Here is an 18343-nt window from a genome sequence, read left to right as displayed (position 1 = left end):
ACATAGTAGGTTGAAGTAATGTTGGGGTCACTGTTGAAAATTTCTAGTGGAAACAGACTGGCTAAAAGTCAGGACAAAGGCCAAAACTTTTAAAATAATTCCCCTAAAGATGATAGTTGAACTTTGAGAGTTAATCACTTTAGGTAGATTTTTTGGGGAACACCTGTGGGAAGGCTGTGACAACAGGAGGCGCTAAGGGTACTGTAGGGGGTCTGCCAGACTTGAAGTTGTCTCCCTGTTGGGCCAGACCATTTTTCATCCTTTTAACTGCAACGTGATGGAAATTTCAGAATGTGAGAACAGGGATTGGTCAAAAGATTTCATGTGCTTTTTGTTCCCTGTCGATTCTAGGGCCAAGCAATTTCTAGATAAGATTTGTGCTACCAACTAAGCCTACTAACTTAGCGGTAAAGAATCCACCTGCAATGCAGGAGACCGGGTTTGATCCTTGCATCAGGAAGATTCCCCTGGAGAAGGGAATAGCTACCCACTCCAGTATTCTTTCCTGGAGACTCCCATGGACAGAGGAGCCTGGTGAGCTGCAGTCAATGGGGTTGCAAGAGTCAGACTCAAGTGAGTGACTGAGCGTGCAGTATACATGCTTCCTTCAGCCCTGTGCCTATGGAAGGGGGGTATTTTACCTTTTTGTTAGCTTCCCTGGTACAGACTTAGTGGGCTGATGTTGAATTTCAGTTATGTCTCCCTTTTTCCTTATCTAGGATACAAAGAAAAATGATGTCCTTTTAAGCTATAGAAGGAGGCCTCAATATCAAGAGAGCAGCAAGGATGATCCCTCAACCAATGACACTTACAGAATCTTCTCATTCTTATTTAATGCAGATCTCAGTCTGTGTGCCAGGAAGGGGCCCATTTCTCCCTCTATAACTTCTGTCATTATCTTTTTTCCCCCTGAGAAAGAGCAAAATCAGTCTGAGGAGCTTCCATTAAAGAGACTGAGAGTTTCGTTAGATAAAAGATGAACCATGGAGGCTGAAGCAGATGAAAATTTCTGAGGCAGACAGGTTGCTAAAACATAAATTGTAATGGAAAGGCCAGTTAAAGTGGAGATTAAGACATTAGTGGTTTGGGCAATTAGGCAATCATTGCAGGCTTTTAAAATTTCTGGTTTAACAGTTTGGGGGCGGGGAAGGGGTTAGAAGCTGGTTTTCAGAGATTTATGAAATTAGTAGGTAATAGATGGAGGCTGCCTCTTTGAGATTTGAGGGAGAGTTAATCAGGGCCTCAGTTTGACTACACTGTTGACTTAAGAATCAGAGACCATTTCTTACTTGGTGTGTATCTTTCTGGAAAAGAGGCTGAGGGCACACAGTCCTGACCCATTTGATTTCAATCTGCTTTCTCTGCACAGGCTTCTGCACTCTTGCCTGGCACAGTGTCCCTGTGGAAACAAGTGTCAAGTCTAAGCATCTTTCCATTGTTTGTGTTACCCTGGGTCAGTGGTTCAGTGTAGCCCCGGGATCAGCATCATCGGTGTTGGGAATGGGTTGCATCTACCTTGGATTTACTGAATCTGAAACTGGTGGTCAGGCCTGGGAGTCTATGTTGTAACAAACCTCTCCAGTGATTTGCGAGCACACCAGAGTTTGAGAACCACCAAGAAATGGTGTCAGTATAGTAGCTTTTGCTCAGATAAAGGTAATCTTTTTAAAGCTCTTTTCAAAGCTGTGAAAACCAGTGGGAAAGCTGGATCCTATTTCCCTAATGGTTTACCTTGCAATTGATGCTTCTTGTAGTTATGAAGGAGATTGCCTTTGGAAACTTTTTAGATTGATACTCTTAGATCTGCTCGTTTTAGGAAAGGATCAGTTTTGCTTACCGGAGAGCAGGGCTTGGCTGAGCCTGATAGCTTCCTCTTGTAAAAGAAGTAAGACTCAGGAGCTGGACTAAAGTAAAGCGGAGTATCAGCTTTTTCTACCCTAATGTATTGGGTTCACGACTAAAGGTGGATTGAAAAACAGCCTGTGTTCAGTGCTGTGGACTGGAGCTTTTCAGGAGAATGCAAATGTTCTGCATGTTTGCTGTCCAGTAGGGCATCCACTAGCATGTGGGGCTGTTGAGTACTTGAGACATGGCTAGCTCAGCTGAGGAACTGAATTTTGGACTTTATTTAAGTCATTTAAATTTATTTTTTATTTTATTTTTGATTGCATCCGATCTTAGTTGCAGCATGCAGGCTCCTCTTTGCACCTCAGAGGCTTTTCTCCCATTGTGGCATGGGGGATCCCAGTTCCCCAGCCAGGGGTTGAGCCCTTGTCCCTTGCACTGGAAGGTGGCTTTCCATCCACTGGATCACCAGGGAAGTCCCAGTAATTTAAGCTTTAATAGGAGCATGTGGCTATTGACCACCCTGCTGAACTGTGCTAGGTTAGCCCCTAGGTCAGTGCATCACAAATGTAAATATCCATGTGACGCACCTGAGAGGTGAAAGTGGTAGTCACTCAGTCACGTCTGATTCTTTGCGACCCCATGGACTGTAGCTCGCTAGGCTCCTCTGTCCATGAAATTCTCCAGGTAAGAATACTGGTGTGGGTTGCCATGCCCTTCTCTACGGGATCTTTCTGACCCAGGGATTGAACCTGGGTCTCTTGCATTGCAGGTGGATTCTTTACCATCTGAGCCATCAGGGAAGCACCTTGTTAAACTGCAGATTCTGGTTCAGTAGGTCTGGGGTGGGGCCTAGATTCTGCTCCCAGATGATCCTGCTACAGCTGTCCCTAGACCACACTTTGAATAGCAAGGCCTTAGAAAGTCAAGGGGTGTCCTTCTCTTTTAATTCAGCTGAATTGCCAAGCAATCACTGATGAGGCAGACTGTAGAGTTGGAGTGGGGGTTTTATTCTACTGAATTTCCCTACATGGGCGCAGGGACAAGACAGAGTTTTGTTTGAAGGCAGGTCTGAAAGAAGGTTTTTTTCCCAACTCAGTGACAAAAGGATCTCAGCCTTCAGTACACAGTATGTAGCCTACAGCTACTTTATGCTTTTCCAGGGCAAGGAACAAGTTAGTAGGCAGAGAGAAAGACTGAGTGGTATTCCCACAGCTGTAGAATACCTACAGTGTTACAACTAGGAGTTTTTAAAAAGCTCATCCAGGCTAGAGACACTGAAACGGTGGTCTGCTGGTGACTTAAGTATTCTGAAATCAGGGTTTTTGGTGAGGCGTAGGAATGGGCTTCAGGTTGCCTTCTGCATACATTATTTTGTAATAGAGAAAAGCTAGATGTCTGAAGATTGTTTTATAGGGTTGTAAACCAGGTATAAGGGCTCCCCAGATGGCTCTGTGGTAAAGAACCTGCCTGCCATTGCAGGAGTTGCAGGTTTGATCCCTGGGTCAGGAAGATCCCCTGGAGGAGGAAATGGCAACACACTCCGGTATTCTTGCCTGAAAAATTCCACGGACAGAGAGGCCTGGCAGGCTGTAGTCCATGGGGTCACAAAGAGTTGGACTGGGCGCGCACAAAAACATGTATAAACGTCACAAGGCCCATTGTATGGAAGCAGTTATGTAAGAGTGAACACAGTCTTGTTGAGGATTAGATGAGAAACAGCATATAGGCTATTCACCTCTTTCCGCACAAACTCTTCTAGTAGTTTGTGATAGAACGTAGTAAATCTCTAATCTTGGGCCAGTTATTCTACCACACGTTGGCAGAGTGGCATGAAAGAGGTCATAGGCGGCTCACCCCACTCTCTGTGTCCCTGGAGAAACAGCTTTGTGGTAAGTCTGACTGAAGCCAGGCTGTTCCAGAAGCAGAGTCACACAGAGCAGTCCGGGCACTGGTTGTCAGAGAGTTAGGCTCAGGACTTTAGAAGGTGCTTGGTGTCCAGTAGGGCCATGAGGTTCAGATCATTTGCAGAAGGGCTTTAAAGAGGGACTGTTGACGTAATGGTGGTCTCTTGCAGAATGCATTACACTTATTGTTTATTTTTGGCTGTGTTGCGTCTTAGTTGCCGCATGCAGGCTCTTGCTGCATGAGGGCTTCTGTCTCGTTGCAGCGCCCAAGGCTTAATGCCCCCGCGGCATGTGGGATCTTAGTTCCTCGACCAGGGTTTGAACCTGTGTCTCCTGCACTAGTGGGTAGATTCTTGACCACTGAGCCACCAGGAAAGTCCCTACGAAGGATTACATTTCGACCCCTTTTAGGTACATCCGCGGTCCTCAGCCTTTTTGGTACCAGGGATCGATTTTGCGGAAGACAGGTTTTCCACAGACTGGCAGAGGGGAGGGGTGGTCTCAGGATGATTCAGGCATATTACACTTATTGTGCACTTTGTTTCTGTTGTTATTACATTGTGATATATAATGAAGTAATTATATAGCTCACCATAATGCAGAATCAGTGGGAGCCCAGAACTTGTTTTCCTACAAGTAGACGGTCCCATCTGGGGGTGTTGGAGGGCGATGCGCAACAGCTGTAAATATGGCCACAGCTTCACTCCCTATCATGCAGCTCACTCCCTGCTGTGTGGCCTGGTTCCTAACAGGCCACTTAGCAGTAGTGGAAGGTGGCCTGGGGGTTGGGGACCCCTGATATACAGCATTTAATTTGATAATTAAACATATATTGAATGCTTTCTGTGTCCATAGCATTGATCTTTCATTGTAGGCTGGAGATATAAGGGATTATACTGTAGTCTCTACTGTGAAGGACGGTTTAATTGGCAGATGGGACTTGAGTGTAGAAATCATACATAAATTAGTGAATGTAAAATGTACTTAAAGACCGAATACTTTTATAAGTGATGTCTTGTTACTAGTAAGTGCCCAGGAAACTGAAGGCATGGTCTCTGTGGACCATAGGGGCACTATAGAGAATGGCTGGGAAAAATTTATGGAACTAGGATCAGAGTAGGAAGTAGTCTCTAGAAGAACAGTTGGGGTTTGGTTGGTCAACATGTGAAAAGGCTGTGTTTTTGAGTTAAGGGAAAGCTGAGCGCTGAAGAATTGATGCTTTTGAACTGTGGTGTTGGAGAAGACTCTTGAGAGTCCCTTGGACTGTGAGGAGATCCAACCAGTCCATTCTGAAGGAGATCAGCCCTGGGATTTCTTTGAAGGGAATGATGCGGAAGCTTAAACTCCAGTACTTTGGCCACCTCATGTGAAGAGTTGACTCATTGGAAAAGACTGATGCTGGGAGGGATTGGGGGCAGGAGGAGAAGGGGACGACAGAGGATGAGATGGCTGGATGGCATCACCGACTCGATGGACGTGAGTTTGAGTGAACTCCAGGAGTTGATCATGGACAGGGAGGCCTGATGTGCTGCAATTCATGGGGTTGCAGAGAGTCGGACACGACTGAGCGACTGAACTGAACTGAACTGAAAGCTAGTCAGAAGATCACAAGACCATGAAAAATGAGTTTGAAAAGACCAAGAGGGTTTCTGAGTTGGGATTCAGAGGACCAGTTTTCTACTGAATGGAACAGTAGTGCATGGCACAGCTGCTGGAAATAGGCTTTATCATCTCCTGGAGAATTTCCCTGTTCTAATGGAGACTTCAGGGCAGTTGTTTCTCAGTTACGTCCACGTCCACTGGAGTCTCCACACTCGTCTCCTAGAGGCATTAGTGACCATCTGTAACTGTTTCTAAGACAAGCACTGCATTTGCCTTCCCACTGTGGTGAATGCTGATGAGGAGAAAGATAAGATTCTGAAAGACCAGACTGGTCACAGCAGTATCTGCGTTTGACAGGATGCTGGTCAGTAATGCAGAGATGTGGCAGTGGCTGAAGTGCAGGGAGATGCCAAATGCCAAGTGTAATTAACAAGCAGTGGAGTCGGCCGAGCTCATCCTTTTCTACCTACCAATTACTAGAAGGGGATTTTAGATAAATATTTCTAAAAGCTGCATTTTTCTGTTGAGTGGTACCATTGAAACACTGTATTTGAATTGTTATCAATTCAGCCAATAGTATTTTGCAAAGGAAAATCAAAATCATTGTTCTTGATGATCAGATTAACTTCCAAACAGCAGTAATTTGAAAAATTTAATTTTGCTTTTTTTGACAAAGTAGGCTGTTTGGTTTGCTTTAAGTAGCTTCTAAGTGTGCCTTAGAAATTACAGGGAGGTTTTCCTGTTTGCCCACTTGTTTTAAAAATGGATGCAATTCTGGTCCTATAGAGAATTGTCAGTTCAGCAAATTTCAGACTTCATCCCTAGTCTTTGAGGCAGTCAGTAAGAGGTTCTAAAGACCGCACAAAGGAGATGATCATAGATCAAAGTTAGAATGGGGGTATGAAATGAAACCTAAGCCCTCAAGTAGTACTGCTGTCCTTTGGCCATATGAGTTTGAAGGATTTTGAGCCTTACCTGGCTAGCATGTGAAGTGAGTACAATTGTGCGGTAGTTTGAGCATTCTTTGGCATTGCCTTTCTTTGGGATTGGGATGAAAACAGACCTTTTCCAGTCCTGTGGCCACTGCTGAGTTTTCCAAATGCACTGGCATACTGAGTGCAGCACTTTCACAGCATCTTCTTTCAGGACCTGATGATCTGAACCACAGTTAGCTCCTGGTTGTATGGCAAACTAGAAGTGTATCTGTCGTCCCTTTGATTCTGCTTTCTTAATAAGAGCTCTGTTACTGCTTGTGGAGCATGATATCATTTAAAAAGTGCTTTGACATACATTTCTTGTCTGATTCTCACAACCACCTCAGAAGAATGAAGATAGGGTAGGTGTATTGCCCCACTTTGTAGACCATATAACAGAAGATTAAGTGAGTATCTCTAGTTTACATTGTCTAGGAAGTGACAGAGCAAAATTTGGATCTTCTTTTGTGGTAGTGAACCCTGATCTCTAACTTTCTAAAAACAGAAGCAGCTCATCCTTTTAGTCCGTCTTGCTCAAACTGAATATCCTGCAGTGTTCCTGTTTTTCTTAGAATCTTAGCTCAGTTTTCTCTTGAGTGTCAAATGCTCAGTTTAAAGTTTAGCATTCAAATATTCCTATTCTTTTGGCACAGAAAAGGGTCATTTCTGTTTTCAAGACACAGATGTGAGTTGCATGGAATTAGAAATAGATTTTTTTTTTTTAAGCTCATAGATAAAATCATCCCATTCATTTAGTTTCTCAGAGAAGAACCTGGTCTTTCATGGTCTTCGTACTGAGTCCTGAGACTGTTTGTGTGTAACCCTTTGGTGTCAGCTACTCTGTGCTGGTGTATTTGTACTTACATGCTCTGTGTTGTACTTGTTGATAATTACAGAAGGGGATTACTACAGAAGATTTATCTTTCAAAACCCTGCTGGTGATGGTGATACAGATGTAACCATGAATAAAAACTCATCAAGCTGTATAATTTTGCTTTGTATATTTTAAGATAAAAGTCGACCCCAACTTAAGAAAGTTAACTACAAAAGAAACCCAAGTCCTGCCTCCCCCAAAACTTCTTCCATCTCACCAGCCTACTACTGTTCTCATTTCTATTTAGCTTTATAAAACAATAGCCAGTATTGTCTAAATGGCATTACGCCTGGAGTCAAAACTACTGGAGTCTGACTCTCAGCATTGCCACTTAACTTCTCTGTACCTTAGTTGGCTCCTGTGTGCAGCGGTGGTAGTTGTAGCAGCTATTTCAGCAGGTTGTGAGGAATGTTGAGGTAGTATATGTAAAGTGCTTAGGACAGTGCCTGGTATGTAATGAGGATCCCAGTGCTAGCTGCTGCTGTTATTAATTTCTGAATTAAATTTGCTTCTCAGTTGCTTTTGTACACTGCTTCCGCTGATGGCTGATTGTAAGTCCTCCATTCCTGAGGCTGAAGTGAGTGATAGTTGCATGGCTAATATCAGGCACAGTATCCTGCTGGGTGTGTTGTTGCCCTACACTTTGGTTCTCTGTAGAATTCTTATTCCATACTTAGTCAAATTGTATGTATTTTACAGGTGAAGGGTATGTCAGAGTTACAAGGAAAATGGCATACTTAATACCCTATTGTATACTGTATAGTTTTTATTTAGGGAGGTGATTGGTTTCATGGAAAGAACCATGAATATGGGAAGTCAAGAGACCTGGATTTTAGTCTTAATTTTGCATTGCTTAGTTTTATGTCATTGGGCAGCTCAGCCTCTATGTCTTTATTTGTTGAATGGCACACTGGTGATCTCTGCTTTCCTCTTGAGGGCTCGTTTGTATGTGAGCTGATAGTTATACTCAGTGTACAGGTTCCTATAAAGTAATGGTAAGTGATTTCCTTGCTGTAAGTGGTTGCTTTATATTAAAAATTAATTATTACTTCCTCTGTTTTCAGCTTCGGGCTCAGAATCAGGTCTTGAAGAAAGGTGTCGTGGATGAACAAGCGAATTCTGCTGCCTTGAAGGTAGGCTACTGAGTGTTTGTGTTGTGAGAGTTAGGTTAGTGTTTGGTGAAGCTTACAGCAGGGAATTCAGCCCATTTTGTGGGTTAAACTCCCAACTCTGACACTGATTCACTAGGGATAGGGGAAGGTAATGGAATTTTTTGTGTGTTTAACTTTCTTACTTATTTAGGTATGAATGTGATGTGCTTTGACTTCTTAACTGGAGATTACAGAAATGTCTTATTGGACTATATCTAATGCATTTCTCTCATACCCAGCTTCTTTCATAGCTGAATTCATCAGGATTAATGGGACTTCTTATCTGGCTTGATCTGATAGCATTCTGCAGGGACTGGGTCATATTCATGTTTATATCCCTAGCATTCAGCAGATTGTCCCCTAATAAATGGATCTGAAAGTGTGAATCATTTAGTGCCTTAGTCTTGCTTTGGGTTGAGCTGGTTAATAGTAATAAACTGTGTTAATGATGACTGTTTGAGTGATCCATCAGCACCTTTAACTGAGAGGAGACATATGATGGGAGAAGAAGAATTTGTTTCTACCTCATTGTAGCAGGCGTGTAATAAATACTGCTTGAAAGTGTTAGTTGTTCAGTGAACTCAGGCCAACTCTTTGTGACCCCAGGGACTATATAGCCTGCCAGGCTCCTCTGTCCATGGGATTCTCCAGGCAAGAATACTGGGGTGGGTTGCAGTTCCCTTCTCCAGGGGAGTCTTTCTGACCCAGGGGTCGAACCTAGGTCTCCCACATTATAGGCAAATTCTTTACCATCTGAGCCACCAGGGAAGCCCAGATATTGCTTAGTGATACTCTTAATTGGATAAATTGATTCTAGGATGTGGATTCCTTCTTGGCCAAGTTTCAGTAAAATATACTGCCTGCCTCATTCTTTCACTTCCTCCCTTGCTCCCTCTTCAGAGAAAAGGGCTTAGGAGTCCCTTTGCTTTTCTGTCTTTCTGGAGTAGCCCGCAACCAGTGACACAAGAACAGTCACCAAGGTCGTGAGATGCGTCCTTGCACTTGGCTAGTGTTGGCCCCTTCTGCAGAGAAACCTGTCTCTTGAGTGGTGCTCCTCCTTGGGTGCTGTTCCACAGACTCAGGGCTGAGATGGTTCAGAGTACCTTACCCTAAGCTGTCTGCGCTTAAGCTGAGATGATTAAAATTAAGCTTTATAGTCAGGATTTGTTAGCTAAGTTACTGTTTTGTTTAAATCACTGAAGAAATTGATCATTATCTATCTCCTTATGATGTTTAAAACCTATCCCTGGGGAAAGGATTTCCTAACTCATCTTAGTCTCCCACACTGGTATTTCACACCCTCCCGTGGCTGATTGTGTTTGATTAACGCTGATAGTGGCTGTGGTGGTGACTGCGGTGGCGGGGTCAGCAGGCCCTCTCCATTGAGTGCTCGCTGTGTGTCAGGCAGGCATTGCACTCAGCACCTTACGCCCATTTTCCCAGTTTTCACAACAGCCCTGTGAGGGCACATGCCACCGTCATCATTGTCATCGCAGGAACTAGGATTTATAGAGAGATTGGGATGGATGTCTTCTGAAATCAGTGATTGGTTAATGGGATTGGAGTATTAGTCACCTAGTGATTAATGTGGAGAAGGAAATGGCAACCCACTCTAGTATTCTTGCCTGGAGAATCCCAGGGATGGGGGAGCAATTAATTATAAGGATGTAAAAAGATTACTTTTAACTGAACCATTCATTGCAGTCAGCATTTTGATTATATTAGGTTTGTCTCTTCAATGAGTTGTTAGATACAATGAGCATTTATTGATTTGAATTTCCTTAAGTTGAAATATATAATAATTTAGACATGGGCTGGGCCTAAGTTTACCATTGAACTGCAAGTAAACATTAAGGATTTACTAAACAAACAACAGAAAAGGAAATTTTTTTTCTCTTCAATGGAAACATGTTCTATCCCTCTAGCCATGCCCTCAACATGCAAATAATGTCAGCAGATTGCAGAACCAGCCTCTGGTTTTTAGGTTGCTGTTTCAAAATCCACTGTTCAAAATTGGGAAAGTAGCATTGACATATATATACGCTATCCTGTGTAGAGTAGGTAACTAGCAGGAAGCTGCTCTAAAACACAGGGAGCCCAGCCTGGCGTTCTGTGACAACCGAGAGGGGTGGAATGGAGTGGGAGAGGGAGGCTTACGAGGGATGGGATATGTATATGCAGTTATGACTGATTCAGTTGATGTACGGCAGAGACCACCACAACATTGTAAAGCAATTATCCTCCAATTAAAAAAAACCCTGTTCATTAAAACTTGACCTCTTCTTAGCTTATAGTGGTTTTTCAGTGAAGGTAAAGTAAACGTATAGATCTTTCAGTTTATGGTGGTGTATGGCCATTTGTGTTTGATTACCAGTGGACACAAAGTTACCAGAATATCGTAAGGAAAATATAGTTAGAATAAGAATAATATTATTTTTAAAAATAGAGTGAAACTAAATACTTCTCTTGTTTCCCATTTTCTTGCCCTGTTGTGGTGTAAACAGTACGGCATGGTCAGTAGAGGACATGTTGTTTACATTTCAGATTTTGTTCCTATTTTCACTTTAAAGTGAACTGAGAATATTCTTTGATATCTGGAAAATACTCTTTGTTAGGATAACATTGATTTTTATCTTTGACAGATCAGAATAATTTAAAGTTAAGGGTATTGAAAAGACTTCATTTTGACTGACTTAAATTCAAGGAGGGTTTATAGGAAAAAGTGAATACAAATATATTTCTTCCATTCTTGCTTACCTGAAGGGCATCATCAGTGAATCTGAGGTTCTCTTTAAAATTTCAAATTTATAAAATTGTAGCCTCAGACTTTGTGACTCCTTACCACCAAACACATGAATAACAACAATCTATAAAAACATGTTGATGTGGGTGTTTAAGTTGATCAGTGTTACTTCAGTAGTGTACTCTTTAGCTTTATATTTTAACTTCCTTGGTTGGACCAGAAAATGATTTTGTCACCAAACAGAGCTAAAAAACCATAGGAACTGGAATTATGAACATATAAGTTTAATTCCTTAAATAAAGAGGTTTTGATTATATTTTGGTGAAACAAAAACATTTTTTTTTATTATTTTTTAAGTGTTAAGACTAAATTACAAGGAATGGTCTGTTTCCACTTTGATGTAGGAACAACTGAAAATGAAGGATCAGTCACTGAGGAAACTGCAGCAGGAAATGGACAGTTTGACATTCCGAAATTTGCAGCTTGCCAAAAGGGTCGAGCTACTTCAAGATGAACTGGCTCTAAGTGAACCCCGAGGCAAGAAAAACAAGGTAGGTCAAGTCAAAACAAGGTAGGGTGACCTTGCCATTAGGTGCAGACATCTCCAGGCCATCCTGGTTTTAGCAGAAGACCTCACCTCCAAATACTCTAAAGGTCTATTTATTACACCTGGTTATTGGGTCCAGAAAGCAAAACATTTATTATTAATATATACTAAGTATTTATTAGAGCCATTTTCACATGAAAGTGAGTTTTCAAGAGTTTATGAGAAACCAGCATGCACATAGTTGATTTAGTGGCCAAGAAAAATGAATGGTGTATCTCATGTTGGTAAAAATTAAACTGTTGTATTTATAGTAAGTTGCCATTTAACTCAAGGTACGGCAGATAGAATGAGAAGCACTATCCATATGAACCACTGTCTATGGAAGTAGCAGTTGAAGTACTCATACATGAGGCTTGTAAGTTTGCTACAGATGTATTTTCTTTGTTTTTATTCTTAGGAGTTCAGTTTGTGTGTGTTTTGTTTGTTTGTTCGTTTGTTGTTTTAGAGAAACATTGTATTTAATGGTAAAGCTTAGCACACTCCAGCACTGGGGATGGCCTGGAGTCTAAGCAACAGGGATGGGTAGGTGACCTCCATGGAGGTTCACATGGCAAAGATGATGAGAAAGGCAACCATTAAACAGAAGAGCTCCTCACACAAGGCAAAGCCCAAAATAGCCTAGGAGAAGAGCTGCTGCTTCAGAGACGGGTTCCTGGCATAGCCAATGATCAAGCTGACAAACAGTGCTCCAGTGCCAGCCCCTGAGCCAGCCACACCAACTGTGGCAGCCCCAACGCCAGTAAACTTGGCTGCTGTGTCAATATCCCAGGAGAAAACACTGGTCTGGTACTCCTGCCTGGCCACCTGGAGTGGGACACTGCTGTGGGAAGGCTGTTCAGTTGAGATCTCTGGCCTACTCAGGAAAGAGGCAGACAAAGGCCTAATGGGACCCCTGGTCGAAGAGTGGATCAGAGCAGGAGGAATGCGTGGTGCCCTGGTGCTCTGTTTTCTCAGTCTCCTGGCTTTGCTCTTCTGTCTGATGCTCGTTTTACTCATCCTCTCCACTACATGAAGCTCCATGGAGGTCACCTACCCACGCCTCCTGCTTCGACTTCAGGTCATGCCCGATACTGGAGTGTGCTAAGCTTTACCTTTAAACACCATGTTTCTCTTAAAAAAAAAAAAAAGTCCCAAGGTGTAAATATAAGTTTCTTTCCCTTCTGGTTTTGTGTAGTGAGGTGAGATTCTGATTGATCTAAGATGGATGATCTGATACTTTTGATCATTCTGTGGTTAAGAAGTTACTGCTTTTTTCAAGGGCATAAGCTAGTGATTGAGTCTTTAAAAGTCCTGTGTGTTTGTTGGACAGCACCCCAAAAATGTGTGGACTGAGGCAATGATGACAAAATGGTTGGAGGGAAGAAGGGTCACAGCAACTGAAGCGGTGCGTAAGGAGGAAAGAGTGCAGGCTTTGGAGCTGAGCCCAGATTTCAATTCTTTGTCTTCCATTTATAGGTCTATGACCTTAGGCAAGTTTTTTTAGCCTTGCAGCCTCAGTTGTGGGAAAGACTTTCATGGTTGTTGTCAGGATTAAATGAGATCATATAAAGTACCTAGGACTGTATGTGCCTACGATGAACATGTTGACTTAATTGTGTCTCATTTCCCCTCCATGGAAGAATTCTCCAGAGTGGTAATTTTTCAAGTAAGTGGGGAACAGTTCAGTTCAGTCACTCAGTCGTGTCTGACTCTTTGTGACCCCATGAACTACTGCACGCCAGGCTTCCCTGTCCATCACCAACTCCCGAAGCTTACTCAAACGGATGTCCATTGAGTCGGTGATGCCATCCAACCATCTCATCCTCTGTCATACCCTTCTCTGCCTGCTTTCAATCTTTCCCAGCATCAGGGTCTTTTCCAGTGAGTCAGTTTTTCATATCAGGTGGCCAAAGTATTGGAATTTCAGCTTCAACATCAGTCCTTCCAATGAATATTCAGGACGGATTTCCTTCAGGATGGACTGGTTGGATCGCCTTGCAGTGCAAGAGACTCGAGAATCTTCTCCAACACCACAGTTGAAGAGTATCAATTCTTCAGCATTCAGCTTTCTTTATAATCCAACTCTCACATCCATACATGACTACTGGAAAAACCGTAGCTTCGACTAGATGTACCTTTGCTGGCAAAGTAATGTCTCTGCTTTTTAATATGCTGTCTAGGTTGGTCATAGCTTTTCTTCCAAGGAGTAAGCACCTTTAAATTTTATGGCTGTAGTCACTATCTGCAGTGATTTTGGAGCCCAAGAAAATAAAGTCTCTCACTGTTTCTATTGTTTCCCCATCTATTTGCCATGAAGTGATGAGACTGGATGCCATGATCTTAATTTTCTGAATGTTGAGTTTTAAGCCAACTTCACTCTCCTCTTTCACTTTCCTCAAGAGGCTCATTAGCTCTTTGCTTTCTGCCATAAGGGTGGTGTCATCTGCATATCTGAAGTTATTGATATTTCTCCCAGAAATCTTGATTCCAGCTTGCGCTTTATCCAGTCCAGCGTTTCTCATGATGTACTCTGCATAGAAGTTAAATAAGCAGGGTGACAATATGCAGCCTTGACGTACTCCTTTCCCGATTTGGAACTAGTCTGTTGTTCCATGTCCAGTTCTAACCATTGCTTCTTGACCTGCGTGCAGATTTCTCAGGAGGCAGGTCAGGTGGTCTGGTACTCCCATCTCTTTAAGAATTTTCCACAGTTTGTTGTGATCCGCACAAAGGCTTTGGTAAAGTTCATAGAGCAGAAGTAGATGTTTTTCTGGAACTCTCTTGCTTTTATATGATCTAATGGATGTTGGCAAATTGATCTCTGGTTCTTCTGCCTTTTCTAAATCCAACTTGAACATCTGGAAGTTCACAGTTCATGTACTGTTGAAGCCTGGCTTGGAGGATTTTGAGCATTACTTTGCTAGTGTGTGAGATGAGTGCAATTGTGCGGTAGTTTGAGCATTCTTTGGCATTGCCTTTCTTTGGGATTGGAATGAAAACTGACCTTTTCCAGTCCTCTGGCCACTGACATGTTGCTAAATTTGTCATGTGTTTTATAAATTTGCTGGCATATTGAGTACAGCACTTTAACAGCATCATCTTTTAGGATTTGAAATAGCTCAACTGGAATTCCATCACCTCCACTAGCTTTGTTCGGGGATGCTTCCTAAGGCCCACTTGAGTTCACATTCCAGGATGTCTGGCTCTAGGTAAGTGGTCACACTATCGTTGTTATCTGGGTTGTGAAGATCTTTTTTGTATAGTTCTGTGTATTCTTGCAACCTCTTCTTAATATCTTCTACTTCTGTTAGGTCCATAGCATGTCTAACCTTTATTGTGCCCATCTTTGCATGAAATGTGCCCTTGGTGTCTCTAGAGATCTCTAGTCTTTCCCATTCTATTGTTTTCCTCTATTTCTTTGCATTGATCAGTGAGGAAGGCTTTCTTATCTCTCCTTGCTGTTCTTTGGAAATCTGCATTCAGAAGGGTATATCTTTCCTTTTTTCCTTTGCATTTAGCTTCTCTTCTTTTCTCAGCTATTTGTAAGCCCTCTTCAGACAACTCTTTCGCTTTTTTGTGTTTCTTTTTCTCGGGGATGATCTTGATCATTGCCTCTGTACAGTGTCACAAACACCCATCCATAGTTCTCTGTCTATCAGATCTAATTCCTTGGATCTATTTGTCACTTCCACTGTATAATCATAAGGGATTTGATTTAGGTTATAAAGCTCAACATTCAGAAAACTAAGATCATGGCATCTGGTCCCATCACTTCATGGGAAATAGATGGGGAAACAGTGGAAACAGTGTCAGACTTTATTTTTCTGGGCTCCAAAATCACTGCAGATGGTGACTGCAGCCATGAAGTTAAAAGATGCTTACTCCTTGGAAGGAAAGTTATGACCAACCTAGATAGCATATTCAAAAGCAGAAACATTACTTTGCCAACAAAGGTCCGCCTGGTCAAAGCTATGATTTTTCCACTGGTCATGTATGGATGTGAGAGCTGGACTGTGAAGAAAGCTGAGCACTGAAGAATTGATGCTTTTGAACTGTCGTGTTGGAAAAGACTCTTGAGAATCCCTTGGACTGCAAGGAGATCCAACCAGTTCGTTCTAAAGGAGATCAGTCCTGGGTGTTCATTGGAAGGAGTGATGCTGAAGCTGAAACTCCAATACTTTGGCCACCTCATGTGAAGAGTTGATTCATTGGAAAAGACTCTGATGCTGGGAGGGATTGGGGGCAAAAGGAGAAGGGAACAACAGAGGATGAGATGGCTGGATGGCGTCACCGACTCGATGGACATGAGTTTGGGTGGACTCTGGGAGTTGGTGATGAACAGGGAGGCCTGGCGTGCTGCGATTCGTGGGGTTGCAAAGAGTTGGACATGACTGAGCGACTGAACTGAACTGAACTGAACTGAATGGTCTAGTGGTTTTCCCTACTTTCTTCAATTTAAGTCTGAATTTGGCAATAAGGAGTTCATGACCTGAGCCACAGTCATCTCCCAGTCTTGTTTTTGCTGACTGTATAGTTTCTCCATCTTTGGCTGCAAAGAATATAATCAGTCTGATTTCGGTAATGACCATCTGGTGATGTCCATGTGTAGACTCTTCTCTTGTGTCATTGGAAGAGGGTGTTTGCTATGATCAGTGAATTCTCTTGGCAAAACTCTGTTAGCCTTTGCTGTGCTTCATTCTGTACTCCAAGACCAAATTTGCCTCTTACTCTAGATATCTCTTGACTTCCTGCTTTTGCATTCCAGTCCCCTATAATGAAAAGGACATCTTTTTTGGGTGTTAGTTCTAGAAGGTCTTGAAGGTTTTCATAGAACCATTCAACTTCAGCTTCTTCAGCATTAGTGGTTGGGGCATAGACTTGGATTACCGTGATACTGAATGGTTTGCCTTGGAAATGAACAGAGATGATTCTGTTGTTTTTGAGCTTGCACCCAAGGACTGCATTTTGGACTCTTGTTAACTATGATGGCTACTCCATTTCTTTTAAGGGATTCTTGTCCACTGTAGTAGATATAATGGTCATCTGAGTTAAATTCACCAATTCCAGTCCATTTTAGTTCACTGACTACTAAAATGTCAACGTTCACTCTTGCCATCTCCTGTTTGACCACTTCCTTTTTACCTTGAAATTGGAACAGAGAGTGCAAAACAGATATGTATCGGAATCGCTTGGAAAACTTTGTCAAAATACACAGGCTGTGTAAATTCTGGAAGACGCATGGGGAGGGGAAATAGCCATCTGTATTTCATCGCCAGGTTAGTGAGATCCTCTCTCAGGGCTGTTTTAGTAGACTTAGGTGTAATTACTTCTGAATTAATTTTAATAAAAGCTTTCCAAATTTGGAATTACTGAACAACCAGAATATGTCATTCAGCAGTGTTCCTTGTGTGAATGTACGTCTTGTGTTCACATTTGGTGTTTATGTATTTGTTTATTACATAGCTGCTCCATTTTCAGAGGGCTTTCTAATCGTGGGTTCACGTTGGATCAGTAAGTGACTTCATTTTAAGTGAGGAGTGAAGTACAAGAAAGGCAGAGGAGGGTGGTGACTGATGTCTGAACAGTTTCATTGTTAGGCTGTCCCTTGAATAGTGTCATTTCTGTGTGTATTCCATGAAAACAAATGTTCATTATTGGCTCTTAAATAGTGCTATTCTTCCTATGTAGAAAAAGTTAATATTGGTATAAAGGCAAAAAGGAAAGTATTTTTCATAGTTTTGTGCTTTTTTTCTTCTATTTATTTGTAATAGCTTTATATTATATTTTTTTAAATTAGAAATGTATGTGAACTTTTGTATAAATGTAGTTTTGTGAATGCTGTTAATTTCTTAAAGGAGTTTAACAACTCAGACTCATGGAATTGCTAAAACTGTCATTTTTTAAACTGGGAGATCAATTGTTGAAATGATATTTATCAACATATTTATGTTGCTAACTTTCTGGGTCTACTCTGTCTTCCAGTAGAACTACTCCCAAATTCATCTGCGAAGAATAGTGAGCCTTATCTGTTCTTTTTGTCCTCTCTCTTTTAAGCTTTTATGTTCATTGCACTATTTGCATTTCCAGCTTATGTCACATAGGAAAAGTTAAATGATGGACTGTGTACCTTTTACAGGATTGTTTGACAGTCGTGAACACATAGAAGAGACTAGCTCCTAAGGTGATAGAGAATCTGTGTACCTTAGAATGTTTCTCTAAAGGATGACAGTTATGTGGACATAACTTATTCTTTCCATCAGAAAAGTGGAGAATCTTCTTCTCAGTTGAGTCAAGAGCAGAAGAGTGTCTTTGATGAAGACCTGCAAAAGAAGATAGAAGAGAATGAACGGTTGCATATACAAGTGAGAAAATCTTGTGTTTTCCTGTATGAATTAAAAAATGGCTGTGTGATCTGGAATGTGGAAGAAACAACTCACGGTAGAGTGTTTTGTATGTGGGTGGGTGTGATACCATCTCCTGTGGTTGGTGGGGACATATGTCACCGTCATTCATTCATTTCGAAGATCTCACATTTTAATACGGGTGTGTGCTTTCAGTATGCATGGGTTCAGAGGACAGCTGAATAGCTTTATAAGTTAATGATACAGAAGTATAATGGGGACTCCTCCTTTTCTATAGAACATGTTCAGATGGGTTATTT

The 18343-nt window shown here is 41.9% G+C and overlaps 1 protein-coding gene and 1 pseudogene across 4 annotated transcripts in view; one reads left to right on the top strand and one right to left on the bottom strand.

Moving 5' to 3' along the window:
* Positions 1-18343, top strand: part of PPP1R21 (protein phosphatase 1 regulatory subunit 21) — a 67087-nt gene that overhangs the window by 2959 nt on the left and 45785 nt on the right. For 3 of the 4 annotated variants that reach the window (XM_004005964.5, XM_060413895.1, XM_060413897.1), the window contains exons 2-4: positions 8267-8335; positions 11501-11647; positions 17943-18044. In XM_004005964.5, the coding sequence (XP_004006013.4) occupies positions 8267-8335; positions 11501-11647; positions 17943-18044 (318 nt within the window). Of the gene's footprint in view, positions 1-351; positions 574-8266; positions 8336-11500; positions 11648-17942; positions 18045-18343 lie in introns of all 4 variants that reach the window. The other variant, XM_060413896.1, reaches the window with a different exon arrangement.
* Positions 12247-12723, bottom strand: LOC121818964 (ATP synthase F(0) complex subunit C1, mitochondrial-like; annotated as a pseudogene).

The sequence above is a fragment of the Ovis aries genome, chromosome 3, assembly GCF_016772045.2.
Source record: "Ovis aries strain OAR_USU_Benz2616 breed Rambouillet chromosome 3, ARS-UI_Ramb_v3.0, whole genome shotgun sequence".
Lineage (NCBI taxonomy): Eukaryota > Metazoa > Chordata > Mammalia > Artiodactyla > Bovidae > Ovis > Ovis aries.
This window is presented reverse-complemented; position numbering and strand designations above follow the sequence as displayed.